General features: G+C 35.2%; 1 protein-coding gene across 3 annotated transcripts in view; it reads right to left on the reverse strand.

Annotated features, from left to right (window-relative positions):
* ATG4C (autophagy related 4C cysteine peptidase) overlaps positions 1 to 21,821 on the reverse strand; it is a 76,688-nt gene that overhangs the window by 23,582 nt on the left and 31,285 nt on the right. For all 3 annotated transcript variants that reach the window (XM_032302226.1, XM_032302228.1, XM_032302227.1), the window contains exons 3-7: positions 20,756 to 20,839; positions 10,875 to 11,108; positions 8,652 to 8,982; positions 6,571 to 6,641; positions 2,959 to 3,095 (exon numbers count right to left, since the gene is read on the reverse strand). In XM_032302226.1, the coding sequence (XP_032158117.1) occupies positions 2,959 to 3,095; positions 6,571 to 6,641; positions 8,652 to 8,982; positions 10,875 to 11,108; positions 20,756 to 20,839 (857 nt within the window). The remainder of the gene's footprint in view (positions 1 to 2,958; positions 3,096 to 6,570; positions 6,642 to 8,651; positions 8,983 to 10,874; positions 11,109 to 20,755; positions 20,840 to 21,821) is intronic.

The raw sequence follows: 21,821 nt of genomic DNA on the forward strand, positions 1-21,821 counted from the left end.
CCTTATCATGATCAACACAGTATTTTCATCACACTTTTTGAAATACTAGAAACAGTCCTTAGACCTTATTACTGTTTTCGCTGAACATCGAGTCTTAGACTATAAATAATTTTCTAATCAACATTCACATGACACATTTTTTTATGTTATGTTAGTCATCATTATCACTTAACACATTTTTATGCTATTTCATAAATTTATTGGAATAAACAAAGAAGAAAATAATTTAATCCAAGGCAAATAATAATTGTTACTGTTTTTAATGTCAATTTACTCATCATAAAATAACAAGGATACTTCAATAAATTATTTAGTGCATCCCTCAGCATCCACTTCTAAGTAGAATTCTATTTAAGTGGGTCAAATAATTCTAAATCTTTTTTTAAAGATTATTTATTTTTATGTTTTATTATTTATTAATTTGGGGGGTAAGGAGGGGACTGAGAGGGAGAGAGAGAATCTGGAACATACTCCAAGCTGCACACAAAGACAGATATAGGGTGTGATCTCACAACCCTGAGATCATGACCTGGGCTGAAACCCAGAGCCCTACATTCAACTAACTGAGCCACCCTGAGCCACCCCAATAATTCTGAACCTTTTAAAACACATGTCCAGTGGAATCATGTAAAGTCTTGCAATAGTTTAGCTTATATATGCCTATAAATATATCATATAAAGTTAGAAAACACTAATAATGATAAAATGCACATTATAAAACCAGGAAGTATTAAATAATAAACTTTCTTTCTCTTAAACGACAGGATGTTTTGAAATCTAGAAGACATAAAAATAACAAGTACATGGGGCACCTGGGTGGCTCAGTCGTTTAAGCATCCAACTCTTGGTTTCGGCTCTTGTCATGATCTAAGGGTTGTGAGATGGAGTCCAGCATTGGGGTCCACACTCAGCAGTGAGCCTCCTCCAGATTCTCTCTTTCCCTCTCCCTCTACCCCTCCCATGGATTTCTCTCTCTCTCTCAAAATAAATAAATCTTTAAAATTAATTAATTAATTAATAAAAATACAAAGTATATGAACTAATGTTTTTTTCCCTTTAACAAGTAATCAAACCATAGAGTATTTTTTAAAGTATTTTCTTAAAAATAATATGTGGTTGGGTGTAGTCAGCTGAATGCCTGACTCTTGGTTTCCACTCAGGTTGTGATCTCAGTGTTGTGAAATGGAGCCCCACATTGAGCTTCATGCTCAACACAGAGTCTGCTTGAGATTCTCTCTCTCTCTCCCTCTGCCCCTCCCCACACATGCACACTCTCTAAAATAAATAAAATAAATCTTTAAAAAATAATAATATGTGGTTGTTATTTTTAAAACATAGATGTATTTTAAAAAGTAAAAATTGGGAGGGCCTGGATGGCTCAGTGGGGTAAGCATCCAACTCTTGATTTCAGCTCAGGTTTTGATCGCAGGGTCCTGAGTTCAAGCTCCACTTGGAGCTTCACACTCGGCATGGAGCCTACTTTAAAAAAGAAGTAAAAGTTTCCTGGGTGCCTGGCTGGCTCAGTCTGAAGAGCATGTGACTCTTGTTCTCAGGGTCATGAATTCAAGTCCCATATTGGGTGTTGAGATTACTTAAATAAACTAGCTTTTTTAAAAAAGAAAACTAACAATTTCCCAAAACCCCAACACTAAGAGCTCATCATTATTAATATTTGGGAAACACCTTCTTAAACTCGATCTATTTTATATACATTCACATAAAGATTTATTGAATACAGTCCTATGTATGTGGGATCACACTACATATGTTGTTTTGACTTTAGTCACTCATTATATTATATACATCTTTTTCTACCAATAAATACAGATCACTAGTATAATATCTAATGGCTATAAAATACTCAATTTTATGAAAATAGCACAACATGCTTTAAAATCTCCATTATGAATATTTGTTTCCAGGTCCTCACTGTTATAAATAAACCTTTAGAGAAAACAACAACTTTGTACATTTTCAGTCATGTGAAAATATAGAGGTTTTTCTGGAAAGGAGAACCGCAACTAAAAAAGTTAAATATAATAAAGAACACGTATTATAGGTTAAAATTTTAGAGCTAACAAATTCAGATGAAATTATACAGAAAATGAACAATAAAATATTATTATTCTATTTTTATTATTCCATTAATAGTCTATTATTCTGTTCCTTTCCCCTAAAATAAAAATCCTTAATTAGAGAGTGCCTTACTTCAAGTTGAAGCAGTCTGATCAGCTGACACACAATGTTTCTGACAAAGACAGCCACCAGGAAGTGAAAGTTCTAAGTCCCTCATAGCCAAGAAAAGAAAAAAATATATAGTAGGAATCATCAGTGGCTCTCCTCAGCAAAAAAAGAATGACTCCAAGTAATGGAATAAAGACTTTGGTTCCTGACATCTGTATTTCCTTTACAACAGACTAGAGCACATTTAGCAATAAACAGAAGCAGACTAGGAACTAGAATGCCATTACATATAAAAGACTGCACCTTTGGAAACCCTAAACACTTTTCAGCTCCTAAAAAAGCTTCTTCACGGTTATCTAGTGGTGAGAATTTATTGAGCTGTACTCATGAAGCAATAAATAAGACTGAAGTAATCAGTCAAAAAGAAAAGTCCTAATTTGTCTTGCTGGAGAAGAACATATTAGATTTTCCCCATCCCAGGTCCTTTAAAATATAAATAAATAAATAAACAAACAAACTTCCTGAGCTAAGAGCTGATAAAGCACCACACCAAACTTCTTTCTACTCAGAGAGTGTAGCAGGGGATGGTACCATCTCTGAAAGATTGGAATTACCTTGATTAATAAATTTGAAAAATAGAACTGAGTGGTGAATTGTATAGAGTACAATATACAATGGTTTGGCAGGAAAAAAGACAACTGCTGACAAAGGAGGAGGAGGAGGAAGTGGAAGGAGAGAGGGAGATGTATATTTTTCATATTAGTTATTTCATACCTTTACAAAATCTAAGTAGTCGGTGTTGGTCCTTTCCCCACCAAGTCTAACGGGGATTAGAATAATAACGGCTTTGTCATCTGTATTATCAGAGGCCATGGAAGTGCACTGTTTATCAATTACATCAGAACTGTAAACTGAGAAAAATAAATATGTATTAAATTTTATAAAAATGATTTTCAGAAACATTTTTACTCTCATCCCTCCTCCCCATTGGCCAGTCATCTGATCTCTGATATCACTATCAAGGTCTCAATGAGTTAAAAAATGTCTACCTCATTTATACATTTAGCAGATACTTATTGAGTAGCTACTATATGGTACCAAGGACTTCACCAGTAAGCAATATAGAGGAAAAACCCTGTCTGCATAGATCATATACTCTAATATAAGGAAACAGACAGTAAATTAGTAAAATGTAAGGTATGTCAGATGGTTTGGGGCCCCTGGGTGGCTCAGCTGGCTAAGCGTCTGCCTTCAGCTCAGGTCATGATCCCATCAGGCCCCATCAGGCTCCCTGCTCACTGGGCAGTCTGCTTCTCCCTCTCCCTCTCCCTCTCCCTCTGCAACCCCCTCCCACTTATGCACACTCTATCTCAAATAAATAAACACAATCTTAAAAAAAAAAAAAGATACGTCAGATGGTAATGAGTGCTTTGAAGAAAAACACAGGGAGAAAGATGGATAGGAAATGCAGGCATGGGGGGTGGGAGTTAAAATAAGGTGGGGAGGAGGGCCTTATGAGAAACCTAACAGTTAAATCAAGACAAAGTAAGAAATCAAGAATGCCAGAACTTGGGGGAAGAGCATTCCAGGTATAAAGATCAATCAATGCAAATGCCTGAAGGCAGAAGCATAACCACCACATTCCAGGTACAAGAGGCCTGTGTCTCTGGAGGGAAGTTAGCAAGGGGTAAAATAACAGGAAATAAGGTTAGGAGATGAAGTAAAACACTGAGGGGTAATGAAGACAGATTGTGTGAACTCATTTTCTTTTCTTTTTTTTTTTTTAAGATTTTATTTATTTATTTGACAGAGGGCAGAGCAAGAGCGAGAGAGCACGAGTGAGGGTGAGTGGCAGAGGGAGAGAGGCAAGCAGATTTACCACTGAGCTGGGAGCCCAATGTGAGGCTCAATCCCAGGACTCTGGGATCATGACCTGAGCCAAAGGTAGACATTTAACTGACTGAGCCCCCATGTGCCCCAAATGGGTGAACTCTTTCCAATTTTAGTGTATGTGCTGCCAAAGCAAGCAAGAGACTGGGTGAGCTCTTAAAGGCCATTGTAAAGACTGCAGTTTCTACTTTGAGTGACATAGCATGCCACTGAAGAGTTTAGAAAAGGAATGTCCTAATATGACTTACACTTTACTTGTGTTTCCTGTGTTGATAATAGACTGTAGGGACAAGGGCTGAAGCATATAGAACAGCTAGAAAATAGGGTTCCTGGGTGGCTCAGTAAGGTAAGCATCCAACTCTTGATTTTAGCTCAGGTCATGCTCTCAGGGTCCTGAGATCAGGCCCTGTGTCAAGTTCCACAGACAGTGGGAAGTCTGCTTGAGATTCTCTCCCTGCCTCTCCCTCTGTCCCTCCCCCTTCATGCTCACATGCTCTCTCTCAAATAAATGAATCTAGAAAGCAAGGAAGGAAAGAGAAGGGAAGGGGAAAAGAAGGGAGAGAGGGATGAAGGGAGGGAGGCAGGGAGGAAAAGAAAAGGAAGAAGGAGGGAGGAAGAGAAAGGAAGGAAGAACAAAAAAAAAGAGATGGAGGGAGAGAGAAAGGAAGGAAGGAATTGCAGTAGTCTATCATGAGATGATAGTGGCTCAAACAAGGGCAGTAATTGTGAAGGTCGGGAACAGTCATGGGCTGGTCATTTGGAGCTGGTTAAAAGTGATCAGTAAATTAAAGAACTCCTTAATATGTGAAAGGCAAGATGGGAGAAGGAAAAAAAGGGAGTCAGAGATGATTTGAATGGTTTTGGTACAAGTAAACAGAGTAAGAGACATACCATTTACAAAGACATACTATAGACAACCATAGGAGGGGCAAGAAGAGGAGAATCAGGAATTCAGTTTTGGACATGCTAAGTCTCAAATATCTATTAAACATGCAAGCAGAAAGGATGAGTAGGCAGTGATGGATATAAAAGCCTGGATTTGGTGAGAGGCCCTATAAATGTGGGAGTTGACAGCACACAGATGGTTCTGCAAAGCCATGAGACCAGGTGAATTCAAATCTGTGTACAGGAGAAAAGGTCTAAAGGCCGAGTGCAATTTTAGAGATCACCAAGGTAAGGAAAACCAGCAAAGAAGACTGTGAAGGAGTAGACAAGATAGAAGGAAAACCTGAAAAGCAGCATTCTAAAAACCAAGTAAACAAGACATTACAAGGAGGAAAAAGTGGTCGACTGTGTCAAAGGCTGCTGGTAAATTATGTAATGTGAGGACTGAGAAGTGACCCCTGGATTTTTAGCAAGATTAAATTATTGTAAGAGCAGTCTGGGTAGAGTGATGGGTGTTGACAGCCTAAGTAGAATACTTCAAGAGAAAATGGGATTTTGTACAACCATATACAGACAAAACTTTATTTTGTTTTGTTTAACAACTACAAAACAGCTTTCTTCAAACTCCCTGTTTGAAGAAAACCAAACTCTTCTGCTCTTGAACAGTTAGCTGATTAACAAATTCTGCTACTTGTGCCCGACTTCTTCCCTTTAAATTTCAAATTTAGGTTAAGAGCTACCAAATTCTTCTGTTCAGCAGTTTCCCTATCTCCCATAGTCAATCTAAACCAAAGGTACAAAAATGCAACAAGAGTTTTTTTCATGTCTCAATTCTATCATCTTACTTTTTCCAAACTACTCAGTAATGACTTCTAATTATAAACCTTTAAGTTCTCTCATTTTTCTGAGGCAGCACACACATGACCATCCCTATCTCTGACTCTTCTGAACTAATATATATACTTTAATCAAATGAGCTTCACCTGCAGAGAACAGACTGCTGGTTTCCAGAGGCAGCGGGTGGGGAAGAAGGTGAAGCGGATAAAGGGAGTCAAAAGGTACAAACTTCCAGCTACAAAATAAGTAAGTCAGGAGAATGTAATGTAGAGCATGGGGACTACAGTTCATAATACCTTGTTATATTTGGAAATTGCTAAGAGGGGCACATGGGTGGCTTAGTTGGTTGGGCATCTGCCTTCGGCTCAGGTCTCAGGTGGTGATCCTGGGATCCTGGGATCAAGCCCTATATCCAGCTCCCTGCTCAGTATGGAGTCTGCTTGTCCTTGTCCCACGCCTTTTCTCACTGCCCTTCCCTCCATTTGTGTGCTCCCTCTCTCTCTCTCAAATAAATAAAATATTTTTTTTTTAAGTTGCTAAGAGAGTAGATCTTAAAAGTCTTTATCACGAGAAAAAGATTTTTGTGACTACATATGGTGACATGTTAATCAGACTTACTGTGTGATCATTTTACAATATATACAAATAATGAGTCATTATATTATAGATATATATTTTTTATATATATATCCATTATATATGTCAATTATATCTAAATTAAAAAGTATAACCAAATAATAGATAATAAACATTAGAATTATATATATTCCTCACCTGTACAGTCTTGTGCAACATAAATAGTTATTCCTTGTAAATCAGGGTGTCTTGCTTCTTCAACTGCTTTTCTAAAAAACAACACATATCATCCTTTAAAAGCCTAACATTTTCAGTTAATAGTTAAAGGTTTAATTTAAGGGGAAAGAGCCATCATCTTGTTTTTTTTTAACTTTCTTATTTAACCTATAGTGTCTGCTCTCAAAACTATTATCTGAATGACATCTAAATCAAGTCAATCCTTACACTAAATTACTCAAAGAACATTAAAATATAAGTTACAGGGACACCTCAGTTAAGACTTGGACTCAGTTTCAACTCAGGTCATGATCTTAGGGTCATGAGATCAAGCCCCAAATGCACTCATGCTCAGTGGGGAGTCTGCTGGAGATTCTTTTTCTCTCTCTCTCTCAAATAAATACATAAATCTTTTAAAATAAATAGATAAATCGGGGCGCCTGGGTGGCTCAGTGGGTTAAGCCGCTGCCTTCGGCTCAGGTCATGATCTCAGGGTCCTGGGATCGAGTTCCGTATCGGGCTCTCTGCTCACCGGGGAGCCTGCTTCCTCCTCTCTCTCTCTGCCTGCCTCTCTGCCTACTTGTGATCTCTCTCTGTCAAATAAATAAATAAAATCTTTAAAAAAAAATTAAAAAAACAAATAAAATAAAATAAATAGATAAATAAATGCAAGCATGACTATTTTTCCCTTCACTCAAAAACCTAAGTAACCTGAACAAATGAATTTCCTGATTTTGAGTCTTAGAATTCTATAAGTAAAATTGCAAGCTGAAAAATATTTGAGTGAATATTATGTTCTCAATGGCACACATGATTTGAAAAAAGCCACAGTAATATCTGTAAAAGGAAATTAGACAAATTGGAAAAAATATAAATATTTTTATTTAACTGTATCTTTCTAATTCTTTAATTTCACATGACTTATTATTTATGTTTGCATGTGTTAATTTAGAAGAGGGACTGGCAAACTATGGGCCATAGGCCAAATACAACCTGTGGCCTGCTTTTGTACAACCTGTAAGCTAAGAATGGTTTTTACAGTTTTGAAGGGTTATAAAACAAAAAAAGAAAAGAAAAGTAGGCAACAGAGCCCTTTATAGCCTACAAAGCCTAAAATATTTACCATGAGGCCTTTTACAGAAAAAGTGTTCTGATCCCTGGTGTCAGAACATAGTATCTTGGAGAATAGAAACTAGGCTTTTATAATTACGTCTTTATAAATATCATACCAAGCAGGACTTGATATTATTATTAACAATCCATTTAATAACATTAGGCAAATACATTTCCATTTGTAAGCATCTGGCCTATAAAATATAAAAGCCTGTTAATATGTAAAAAAATATAATAATTTCTAATTTATATATGATTTTAGATGGAGTAAACTTACTATAACATACTAGAACTGGATGATATATTAATGATTCCATTTACAACAATGGAACACACAACAAATAAGACAATTTTTTTTTAAATCAAGCAATATCCAAACAAATGGCACATAAAAGGCTGAGGAACAGTGAAATTTGACTTTTGACTTTTTTCTAACTACTCTGAATGTCACAGACCCTTTACTTTTACTATGATATAATTATAATATTAATAGTCCCATACATTTACAATTCACAAGAATTTGATGTGTGCAAAGAAATGCTGAAAACATCAATTTTAGCTCTTGACATTTCATTACACTATCAGTACATTTCAGCCCCCAGGTTACACTATTAAAAAAAAAAAAAACTATAATGTTATGTATGTTCCAAGGTTGAAAGAGTTGTTAGTTTTTAGAACATTCCAATAAGGTGGTCTAATGAAAAGCTGGTTAGACACAAACCCTGGATATCTATACCAATGAACAAAAGAAAAATTTGTCATAGATAAATTAAATGCAACTAGAGTTGCAAGGTCTTGTTTTTTCCTTATTAGCAAATGAAAGCTTCCTTGTGAATATTCTCAAGCAGTAAGACTTTAAAACTGCCAATTTTATATATGCACTGCAAAAATCAGTATCTCTAAGCCTAAGGACCTCTGTCGTAAGATGAAAGATTTCAGTACAATTTTACCTTAAAATATGAGCAACCACAGCTGGTCCATACCAATCTCCGGCTTTTTTCCCAGACTTCTTTCCATATTCTATTAGTTGATGTAAACCAAAGAGAGCCAAAGGGGAATCACCAAACCAAGAGATGATTTTCCTGTGATAAATTTCATTTCGCATTTCATGATCATCAGAATATCTTCTGATTGCTTCCTTCTGAGAAACTGTTGGGGTTTTGAGTTCTCCTTCCCCTGAAAGTGATGCTTCAAATGATGCAGTAAATTTTTTTACAGTGTTGGAAGTCCATGATTCAGAGTCTGAATTTTCAATGTTCAAAGCATCAGGCCACGTCCAAGCTATAGTAGTTCCAAAGCAAGGTGTTCAGATCTTTTAAATAGATTTTAACAATTCTACTAAAGTAAGTAGATAGCATTTAAAGTCATACAGGTTACTAAACTAAAATAGTAAACTCAGAAGTAGGCAAATTTATAGAGAAAGAAAGTAGATTGTTTGCATATGGCAAGCAGGGTATTGGGAGTGACTGTCATAGGATAGGAGGTTTCTTTTGGGGATGATGAAAATGTCCTAAAATTCGGTGATGGTGATGGTTGCAGAACCCTGGAAGCATACCAAAAACCACTGAATTGTTCACTTTAACTGAGTGACTTTATGTTATATAAATTATATCTCAATAAAGCTTTGCGATATGTTAAACAAAAGTATTGAGATTAATTTTTTTAAAAATAGTAAACTCAGGTACAAATAAACAATTCCAGAAAATGCTTTTCTTTTTCTTTTCTTTTCTTTTCTTTGACAGTGCTGAAATGGAATGAGGACATCTGTACTCCCTTACCAGTATTGTTTATCAGATATCCAGTCTTGACTACCCAAAGGCACAATAAACATAATCACTAACATGAATGAGAGAATAACTTCAGAAAGAGGATTTTGATTATATGTTAAAATGTAAGTCTAACCATGGAAGTTTTAAATTTCTTTTCTTTTTTTCTCAAACAATCCTTTCAAAATAATCATTGTTTAGAGAGTAATATCAATTTTCTAGTAAATGAGAAGTTGATAAACAGAAGTCATTAAAGATCAAAGATCCCCCCCCAAACCAACTATATTCACTACTTCACAGTTTTTATGATAAGACAGTTTCAAGCACACATGTAACTTTAGGTTAAAAAAATGAGTCACAGACTCAGAGAACTAATTAGGACTGTGAAAAATATCCCAATTCTTGCCAATGACTGCACAAGACTACAAATAAATCCTCTCAGAGAAAGTTTAAAAATTCGTTTTCTTTGTATTATCCATACCACTCTTTAATAAACATTCTCTCTAAATAATCTCATCAATAATCCCTACAGAAAGGTTACCAAATATTTGCCATGCAATGCAGGGAAATTATTTAACACTTTAAAAATATGATAATACTTAGTAATAACCATATATGATAGGCTAAAATACCAAACCAAAATCTTCCTACAAATGTACAAATTATAAAAAAATGGACTAACAGAAATGGTAAGAAAGGTTTTTGTTTTTTTTTTAATAGATATATGTAAGAAGTATCAATGATATTTTTGAGAGTCTAAAAGATGAAACATGATAATCTTAAGATGAAGCATGATAACCTTATGCATAATCAAGTTAACTGATTATAATCATATTTGTAAAGATAAAAACATTTTAAAGCATTATTGATATGTAGAGAGAAAATAAAGAAATGGCTTAAATTTCTTAAGATTTAAATAATATACAAATATCAACTACCTGCTCAAAGTCACTGCTATTGACCTGCTCAAGATTTACTGAACTGGAGATAATCCAGATAATTCAATAAAAAAAAACTAAATAACAACAACAAAAAAAACCAAAGGCTACTAAAAACTCATACATGTAAGTAATACACACCCTAGTTCAATAAAGATAGAATATGCTAGATTAGTTACAACCTTTAGAAGACATAAGGAAGTCAAGAAATTAACTATACAAAATTTTACACAGTTTATAAGCTGGACTTCAAATTAAAAAAAACAAACAGGTGAGCCTGGGTGGCTCAGTCGGTTAAGCCTCTGACTCTTGATTTTGGCTCAGGTCATGATCTCAGGGTTCTGAGACTGAGCCCCATGTCAGGCTTTGCGCTGGGCATGGAACCTGCATAAGATTCTCTCTCTCCTTCTTCCTCTGTCCCTGGCTCCCCAAAACAAAAATTCCATACAAAAACAGAGATTTTATTTACCTCTACCAAGAAAGTGTAGTATGAGTCCTTGAGCCAATAGCATCTGGCCAGTTCTTAATGTACAGCCCCAACCACAGTCTGTTGTCAAAGCCGAGCCTTCTATTTGAGGAAATTCTTCCCTATAGGTCAACCATATTCTTGAAATGAAATCTTTACGAAATTCTTCTACATTTCCCGCAATTACATGATCTTCTATTGTACATCCTGATCTTGCAGGTAACAGTTTATTCTCATCTACAAAATAAAAATATAAACTATAATCTAAATATACGCAAAGAAATGTCAATAATGGTATTATGTCCCCATTACTGTCCATTAGATATGGACTATATTATAGTTTTTCTAATAGTTTTTTTTTTTCAATTTAAATGAAGATAAATGTTATTCTGCCTAATCAGGCTATTATGAAAATCAAATGCGAATGGATGCTGAAATGTTTTGTACACTCTTGAACTAGCTAATAAAAGGTATCATCAGTAACACTGTTAATAATAATATCCTATATTCCAAATATAATCAACTCTTTTATGAGGGGATAATATAAAAATACCTTTTCTTTTTGCCTCATTTGGCTGAGGATATACATATTAGTCTCTCTAAAATGAGATTTGCAAATAAAATATCATGATTTGTCAATATGTAAGACTGAATGTAATCACATAAACTCGTTCTTAAAATCAAATAAAAGGTGCACATTGTATTTATTGTCATGAATATTTATACTCAAATTATATAATCAAAACTAAGAAGCTGAAGAGTAAGAATATGAAATTCCTAACTATATAGTTATCCTTTCATGTTGAAATATAGTTTTTTAAAAACTGCTCTGACCCACATATATCATTTTAAAAAGCTTTTTCAAATTGATTACCTGTAATACAATTTCTATGTGAAAACTGTGGTCACTGTTTGCCCAATAATTTACAAAATACTGAAGCTCAAATGAGCTAATATACCTTGATTACTCTCTCAAAAAGAAAAAGAGAGAATATCTTAGTCACCTTTACAACCTCAGCATGCAGCACAGTGTCTAAAACAAGTAGATCCTAATAAATGTTGCTTGGTTTAGATGGGTGGACAGGTGGATAGATAAATCTGCCTACAACTCTCAATTCCAAGGAGTTCAATTTCCAATGCCCTTCTGCAGGATGTTAAAACAGTTTTATCATGCTTTTATTCTTTATTCTTGCTGCACCTATCCTCCTTCAAGTTCATTCTGAAAAAAATCACAGTCACCTGAACTTCATAATATTCAGCTTAATGAAGGTAACTTGTGGCATACAGATTCAATGACAATAAAAAGAATGACTACCAAACCCCCATGATCAATGAATTTCTCTCAATATTTGAAGTTAATTACAAATAGAAATGCCTAGAAATTTAACAAGGCCCTACAAATATGTCAAATATTTCTACTTTAGAGACATTTAAATTTGTTTGAAATCTGATACAACAGTACCTAACACTCACACCCTTATCCTGTGGCTTGCCTAATCTCCTACCTTGATGAAGTGATTAATTCTTTATCCTTTTAAGATCTAGTCTTTAGGGCACCTGGGTAGCTCAGTCAGTTAAGTGGCTGCCTTCGGCTTAGGTCATGATCCCAGGGTCCTAGATCGAGTCCCATATTGGGCTCCCTATTCAGCGGGGAGTATGCTCCTCCCTCTGCCTTTGCTGCTCCTCCCGCTTGTACTCTCTCTCTCTCTCTCTCTCTGTGTCAAATAAACAAATAAAATCTTTAAAAAAAAAAAAAAGATCTAGTCTCTAAATTTACTCTAAACATTTACTCTAAATTTAAAATTTACAGGGCGCCCAGGTGGCTCAGTCAGTTAAGCCTTTGACTCTTGATTTTGGCTTATGTAATGTTCTTAGGGTCAGAAGATTAACCCTACTAGGGCTCCATGCTGGGCGTGGAACCTGCTTAGGATTCTCCCTCTCTCTGCCCCTACCCCTCTCTGCCCCCGAAAAAAATTTACTCTAAATATTATTGGAAAATTGCCAATACTAAATGAACTTCATTGTCCTGTTGACTTTCCACTATAGTAATACTGCCCCTACTATTCCATTCTTTTACTGGCTTTTCTTTTCACAATCTTAATTAATCTATAATATTTATCTACATTTGCCTCCTTTCCAAATTTCAAGTACACTAGAGGAGAAGGAATGCTTTCTTCTGCACCCCTAAAGCTCCAGGACTTAGCAGAGAGTTCATTCAGTTCATAATGGATGCAATAAACATTTGTCAAGTGAACGTAAGATAAGTGGAACCAAAGGAAGAGGGGTTTTTAAACTTTAGTTTTGCTTTTGTTTTTTATGATGGGAGAGATGTGAGAGCTGAGCTCTACAAAGCATGGGAAGTCTCAAAGAACCACAACAAAGAATGAAATGAAAGCTGATAAAGGAAACAGAAGAGAACTGCTATTATCATTGAGGGTTCAATCAAGGCTGACTATCACAATTAAACAAGTTAATATGAGAAATAATTATAAGTAAGCAAATTGTAAAATGAACTCTCAAAGACTACAGCTCTTGTAATTATCAAAGTATAGGATAAAATAAGTATGCATATGTTTAAAAAATAGAAGAGTATTGAAAGTTAGACAAATAACTAAAACCAGACTATTAAAACTGATCAGGCACATAGGAAAGAAAATCAAATGGAACTGCTAGAAATGAAAAATATAATAACTAAAAATAGAAATTTGGTGTAAGATTAAACAGAAAATTACATACCACTCAGGAGATAATTAAGAAACCAGAATTAAGAGCTAAAGAATTGCTCAGAATACAGCACAGAGAGACAAAGTAATAGAATATGTAAAAAAAAAAAATAAAATAAAACAAAGAATTTCAGAGACACGAAAAAAATCTAACAAAGATTTATCAGAGATGCTGGAGAGAATAGGAAGAATGGGGAACAGCTATAAATTAAAAGTGCTGAAAATATCTCAGATTTTAAGAAAGACATGAATTCTAAGTAGAGTAAAAGAAAGTTCACATGAAAGACAAAAAAAAAAAAAAAAATTATCTTGAAAACAACCAGAGAGAGGGTGCCTGGGTAGCTCAGTAGGTTAAAGCCTCTGCCTTCGGCTCAGGTCATGATTTCAGGGTCCTGGGATCAAGTCCCGCATTGGGCTCTCTGCTTGGCAGGGAGCCTGCTTCCTCCTCTCTCTCTGCCTGCCTCTCTGCCTACTTGTGATCTCTGTCTGTCAAATAAATAAATAAAAACTTAAAAAAAAAAAACAACAACCAGAGAGAACAAAGAAATGACAGCTTCAAAATACTGGAGAGAACATGTTCTTGTCCTGAGGTAACCAAGAATTTATTAAACAGAACACAATAGCAATAACTATGTAAGGAGGTAAAATAGTTAACCAGACTCTATTAAAATTAAGAGCTACTGTTCTTTGAAAGATAACATTAAGTGAGTGAAAAAGTAACCAATAGATTAGAAGAAGACATTTCCTACAAATATTTTCAAAAAAGGATTCACATCTAGAATACATAAAGAAAACTTAGGAATGAATCAATAAGTAAAAGAGAATCTAATAGAAGACATATCCAAACGGAAAAATGTTTATGAAAATATGCTCATTCCATTAGTTATCAGAGAAATGAAAATTAAAATCAAAATGTAGCTCTAATTAAAAAGGAAAATATCAAGTAATGGTGACAAAGAGAAAGTAGAATTCTTACAATATAATTAACATACAGTATTATGTCATATCAAATTAAAGCTAAATAAAGTAATATTGTGTTTTTTGTGTTGAGTTCAGTTTTGTTATACTCCTTAAAAGTATATACACAAGGTTTTTATCTTCTCTATGTATGAATAATTCATAATTTCAAAATTCTAAAGATTTAATATAAAGTTATTAAAATAATAACTCAATATTTGTAATAAAGAAATAATACGAAGAAAAAGTCTTTCTTCTACTGGATTCTGTCGTTTTGGTTATATATCCGAGCTTGGTGCTGAAACAGACACTTGATACTTTAAGGAGTGGTAGGTGAAGATAAGGCCACCATGCTGAGATTGGCAGAGTAGGAAGATAAACAGAATATGAGTCCTTGATGTCACAGAGGCCCTGAATTAACCAACCTAAAGCCGTCCCTACATGGGACTTCTGCTTGTGTAGGTTAATACATCCCCTTATTTTTTAAACTATTTTGAAATACATCCATTAGCAACTTTTCTAATTTGGTCTCCTTCTGTAGTTTTATAGCAGCCTGTACTTCTGCTTCATCACAAATATAAAAATATAATGGTATTGATGACTTTTGTACTTATTTGTTTAATGTCTTATCTGCTGGACAATAAGTTCCTTGACAGTAAGGACTGTGCCTATCACACTTTCAACATCAACTCCAGCACCTGGCACATTATAAGACTCTCAATAAATATTTGTGGAATAAATAAATAACCTTATTAATCAAACCTCCTACTACTGAATACTTAAGTTGTTTCCAACTTTTTATTTCAATAAAGCTACAATAAACATCCTTGTACATGTGTTCTCCACACATATGGGGAACTTCACTATGGTAAATACTTAAAGGTCAAATTTCTGGGTTCTAAGTTGTATATATTTTCAATTTTTCTAAGCACTCTCAAATTTCTCATGAAGAGGTTGTACCAATTTATGCTCTCATCACCCATGCTTGCATTTCTATTTCTTCATATCCTTGTTAACATTTGATATCATGAAACCTTTCAATTTTTGCAAATCCGATGACTAAGAAATAGTCATCTCATTTTAATTTGCACTCCCTTTATTATTGGCATAGCACTTTTCCATACTTGGCCGTTCAGATTTCTACTTAAAAAGCACCTGGCCTGTTGATTTTCTTGGCTCACTTTTTTCTTGGATTGTTTATGTGTTTTATATTAAATTTGTAGTTCATTATTATTTTGAAGACTAAACTTTTGTTTAAGATGTAGATGGAGAGAGAGAAAGATCATCATGTGATACACATACAGATAAGACACCTACACACATGAAAAGAGAATGAAAGAGTATGTGTAAATATCTTCTCTATCTTGCTTGCTATGAAATTTTGTTTATCGTGTCTTCCGTCATATAGATATTTTAAATTTGTATTTGGTCAAATTGATCAATATTTTCTTGTATAGGTGCTAATGTTATTTTTTTTAAAGATTTTATTTATTTATTTATTTATTTATTTATTTTTAAAAGATTTTATTTATTTATTTGAGAGAGAGACAGTGAGAGAGAACATGAGCGAGGAGAAGGTCAGAGAGAGAAACAGACTCCCCGTGGAGCTGGGAGCCTGATGCGGGACTTGATCCCGGGACTCCAGGATCATGACCTGAGCCGAAGGCAGCCGTCCAACCAACTGAGCCACCCAGGCGCCCCAAAGATTTTATTTATTTGACAAGATCACAAGTAGGCAGAGAGGCAGGCAGAGAGAGAGAGAGGAGGAAGCAGGCTCCCTGCAGAGCAGAGAGCCCAATGTGGGGCTCAATCCAAGGACCCTGGGATCATGACCTGAGCCGAAGGCAGAGGCTTTTTTTTTTTTTTTTTAATTTATTTGACAGCAGGAGGGATTACAATTAGGAAGAGAGGCAGACAGAGAGAGGGGGAAAGCAGGCTCCCCACTGGGCAGGGAGCCCGATATGGGCCTCGATCCCAGGACCCTGAGATCATGACCTGAGCTGAAGGCAGAGGCTTAACCCACTGAGCCACCCAGGAGCCCCTATAATGTTATGTTTTATATAAGAAGTTCTTCTCTGAAGCGCCTGGGTGGCTCAGTCAGTTATGCATCTGACCTTGGCTCAGGTCATGATCTCAGGGTCGTGGGATCGAGCCTGGTGTCAGGCTCCCCACTCAGGGAATCTGCAGGTCTCTCTCACTATGCCCCACCCCTGCTCATGATCCCTCGGTCTCTCTCTTTCTCTCAAATAAATGAATAAAATCTTTTAAAAAAAAATTCTTCTCTCCCAAATATCATACCCATGCTGAGTAAATGCAGGCTAGCTGCTGTTACTTTTCTATCTTTACCACTCCAGTGAAACTGCTCTCTCAAAAGTCATCAGCAATTAAATCCTAGAGCCTCTACTGAGGCTATTTCCCACTCAACCTCTTTTGAGCATTAAACAGTTTGTCCAACTCTTTCTCTCTGAAAATCTCTTTCCTTTTGTCTTTGATAATATACTATTGTGGGGTTTTGTCCTATATATTGCCTATTCCTTCTTAATTTCATTCACTAATTCTTCCTCATCAGGATATCCTTCAAGATGGATGTTCTCTGCCTATACTTTCCATCAATATGACCTTACCCACTGGCCTCAAAGGCCACCTCTTTGAAAATAAATACAAATAAATTCTAAACAGCCAACTTCACTTAGACTGTTCATTTCTAAATAGTGTATTTCAAATACTACATGTACCCTCAAACCCATGCTTCCTTTAGTATAGCACATTTAGTTACTAATACTACCTATCATCCAAGATAGTAGTTTTTAAGTCTTCTTTATCTTCTGTCTCTCATGTTACTAAATCCAATCATGTTAAATGCTGTTGATACTCTCTTAAAATATCTCAAATCCATCCCCTCCTTTCCATTTCCACTACCCTATATCAGAGTCACTGTATCTTGCCTGTTAACTGACTTCCAATCATTCTTCTATCAGTTATTCTTCCAAAGCATGTATTAGTTATGATTATTATGTGTTCCTTCTAGGCAAGATCAATGTCCTAACCAGTACATTCTCAATATATAATCACTAAAAATAGTTACATGAAATTTGGCATTTTGTTGCTCAAAAATCTAAGAAAGTAACAATCAATGTAATTAGGAAGCCAACTGGGCACCCCACTCTCTATCTCTCTGAAAATGTAGACAACTTGCTCATGCCAAAAATTCTGTGACCTGTAAGAGTCCAAACCTAGCCTCCAAGATTTCTGCTAATTCTCCATAGCTTTAGCTTTAATGGTCCTCCCTGTGTCCAGCCACTACAATATGAGTTGTCTTCTTTATTCCACATGTCAATTTTATCCCCTTTCCAAAAGAAATCCTCTTAGACCAAGCACTTCATAAGCCGACCCAACTTTACTTAAAGATCAGAGGATGTCAACAGGGAACATCTCAATGGACATGCAGCCTCCTACCACCTTTCTAGGTCCTCTCCTTTCTCCCTGCAGATCCCTACACCTTTCTCCTTCTCTCTATCACCACTCCTAAACCAAAGCAAAATACGTTGATCCTTGAACAATGTGGGATTAGGGGCTCCAATACCAACCCTGTAGTCCATGCATAACTTTGAGTCCCTGAACACTTGAACTACTCATACCTTACTGCTGATCAGAAGCCTTACCTGATAACATAGTCAATTAAAACATATTTGTATATATAGTATATACTCTATTTTTACAACAAGCTAGAGAAAAAGAAATATTAAGAAGATCACAAGGAAGAGAAAATATATCTATAGTACTGTACTGTACTTATTGCAGAAATGCACATATAGGGGCGCCTGGGTGGCTCAGTGGGTTAAAGCCTCTGCATTCAGCTCGGGTCATGATCCCAGGGTCCTGGGATCAAGCCCCACGTCGGGCTCTCGGCTTGGCAGGGAGCCTGCTTCCCTCTCTCTCTCTGCCTGCCTCTCTGCCTACTTGTGATCTCTGTCTGTCAAATAAATAAATCTTAAAAAAAAAAAAAAGAGGGACGCCTGGGTGGCTCAGTGGGTTAAGCCGCTGCCTTCAAATCGGGTCATGATCCCAGGGTCCTGGGATCGACTCCCACATCAGGCTCTCTGCTCAGCGGGGAGCCTGCTTCCTCCTCTCTCTCTCTGCTTGCCTCTCTGCCTACATGTGATCTCTCTCTGTCAAATAAATAAATAAAATCTTTAAAAAGAAAAAAAAAATCTACATATAAGTGGACCTGTGCAATTCAAACCCATTGTTCAAGAGTCAACTACAGTCTTCTATTTGCCTCATTCATACCTCCTACATTATTTACTTTTTGTCTCTTGAGTTGAAGGCCTCCAAGAGCCCACTACAAGGATCTGTTCAAAGTATTTCTTCCAAAAAATCTATAATGCTATCCTTAAAAAAAATTTTAATAAAGGGTGCCTGGCTGGCTTAGTCAGTACAGCATGAGACTCCTGATCTCGGGGTCATGAGTTCAAGCTCCACATTAGGTGCAGAGATTACTTTAAAATTTTTTTATTTAATTTTAAAAATTTTAATAACTTTTTCTCCAATTTCCTATATCATGAATAATAATACTATTTAGGATGCTCATATGTATCAGGCACATCACTAAACCCTTATGAAACAGTTATCCTTAATACTTAAGAAGAATAAATAATTTGCCTAAAGTTACAACTAATTAGGAAGAAGAGCCAAATTCAAAGCACTTATGTCTGACCCCAAAGCCCATATTCTCCTCTGCCTATAAACAAATGATATAACTTTTTAGTATAGCATTCAAGAACCCTTCCATAATTTGATTATTTTCAGAATCCTCTCCCAACATACCTACACTAGATGTCTCTGTTTCTGAAATATACTCTCTAATATCTTGTGCCATTCTATTTACTAAAATGCATCCCTTCTTTGTCCATCACCTTCTTATTCATCCTTCTAGAATGCTGTGAGGATTCAATCAGTTAAACATGTAAATTACTTAAAATGCTGCCTAGCAAATAATAATAGATGGTAGCTGTTATTATTACAAGACATTTACAAGGTTTTAGAAAATTGCTGATAAATGATATGCCAAAATAGGTCAACCAAAAATAATAGCCTTGATAATGACATACTCTTACATTCTCTTTCTCTACTCTCCCTCTCTCTCTCACTCACTCACACACACACACATTCACACAAAATGCACACACTCACACACACAAAACCAAGCAAAGACATAGAGTAGGAAAAAAAATCCGTCATAAAGTGAGACATAGTCTTGGTTTAAATTTTAGCTCTGCCATTTAATACCTGTGCGACTTTGGACAAATTACTTAACTTCTCTAAGCTCCTGTTTCCATACTCATAAGGTAAGGATATCTGAATCAACGTTGTAGGCTTTCGTAAGAATAAAAGACATTTCACAAAGAGCTTAGCATGATGCCTGACACATAGAAGATGCTCATTAAGTGACATATATTATTAAAAGAAAATATATGATAATTATTAAAAGAAAACATATAATTATTAAGAGAACGCGAGTATATGTGGAAACTTAAAAATATTAAATAAGGTCAATTAATTTCAGAAATTGGAGCATGCTTAAGAATTGGAAAATCTACCATTATTAGGTTAACTAAGGTGCTCCTTTTAATTATTAGCTATACTTTAAAGCTATCTGAGAACTTGATAGGGATATTAGGATATCAATAATATTTACTTAACATTCACACTATCATAAGTTCAAAACTATGAGGGATATAACAAAAGAGGTCATGATTTTCATCCTCAAGGAGTTCAATAGAAACCCAAACCATATGGCAATATACTTTGTGTTACATAAAATACAGGTTCTTAAAAGAAATATGCCAAAACACAGGCATAAAAAGTAGCATGGTGGTTGCCAGGGGCTGAGGGAAAGAAAAGGTTGGGGAGCTATTTTTTTATGGGTCAAGTTTCAGTTTACAAGATGAAAAGTTCTGGAGGGAAGTGGTGGTAATGTTATTAGCACAACATTATAAATGTATTTAATACTACTGAACCATACACTTAAAAATTATTAAGAAGGTACATTTTATGTGTATTTTGCTACAATAAAAAAAAGTATAAGTAAGAAGCAAAAAGAAATATGCCAAAAGTAGATTAATCTGGAAATAAAACAATGAAAACAGTTACACAATGAATTTCTAGAAAGATTTTTAAATGGATTACAAATTTAGCACTTACCTTCATATTTAAAATGGTAACATTTTCCAAGCAATAATACAGGAGAATTTCTACTAAAATATGTTTTTGTTTTCAACACCCAACCTAAACAAGAAAAGAGAAAAGTTGTTTTGCAATTAAAGGATTTCAGACTAAGAGTCTAGCAGCATTTCCTTTTTCTTAATTTGAAATTGTTAATTTTCAACTATGGACACACATTTTTTTGCAAGAATAGCAAAATATATGGACAATGAACTGAAAATACAGGCCACTTATGTGACATTCAAATACAGTCAAGTATTTTAAACATATTCTATCCACAAAAAGGACATAGAAAAAAAAGAATTTAATTTTAATTTCTTTTCAAACAGGTCACAGTGTTACCACACAATGGTATAAAACTTAAAAGTACAAATTCTACTCCAGTTTCTCTGACATCAATCTCTTTTCCCAAATGCAACAAATATTACCAATTTCTTATATTTCCTTCCATCTTAGATAATTAAAATATTTAAAGAAATTGAGTATTCCAATGGAGTGATTTAAGGACAAGGTAACAAAATACAAAATACACTAGTGCTTTTGATAAATGTGTATTGAAGTTTCCTGGAAAAATGTTTTAACCCCATCATGTCAGCCACCTGAGGATCTCTGAAATACTGAATAAAGCTTTCAGATATCATTCCAATTTTCTTCCTACTAAACTGTATGTGTCTAAAAGGTAGTATCCTCTTGGGTTGTTTTTTTTCCCATGACCCTGAAAGCATGACCTGAGCTGAAACCAAGAGTCTGTTGCTCAACCAACTGAGCCATCCAGGTGCCCCTCCTCTTGGTTTTTTGTGGTACCATTAGTAGTTCTCAATTTCCTGAAAAAAAACCTGTCCATTACATTCCTAAATATTCCCAAGTATATGAAATTCCTGACTGCTAATGGTAGCCTTAAGAGCCGCTTCTGAAATGCAAGAGCATATAAACAGAAAGAATCTGAAATTGGGAGTCAACAGACTTAGATCTGCTTTTTTTTCTTTCTTTCTTTTTTTGGCCAGCAAAGCAAAGTTTATTGAGCGATAGTAAAAATTTACTGAAT

This window comes from Mustela erminea, chromosome 10 (assembly GCF_009829155.1).
Source record: "Mustela erminea isolate mMusErm1 chromosome 10, mMusErm1.Pri, whole genome shotgun sequence".
NCBI classification, from domain to species: domain Eukaryota; kingdom Metazoa; phylum Chordata; class Mammalia; order Carnivora; family Mustelidae; genus Mustela; species Mustela erminea.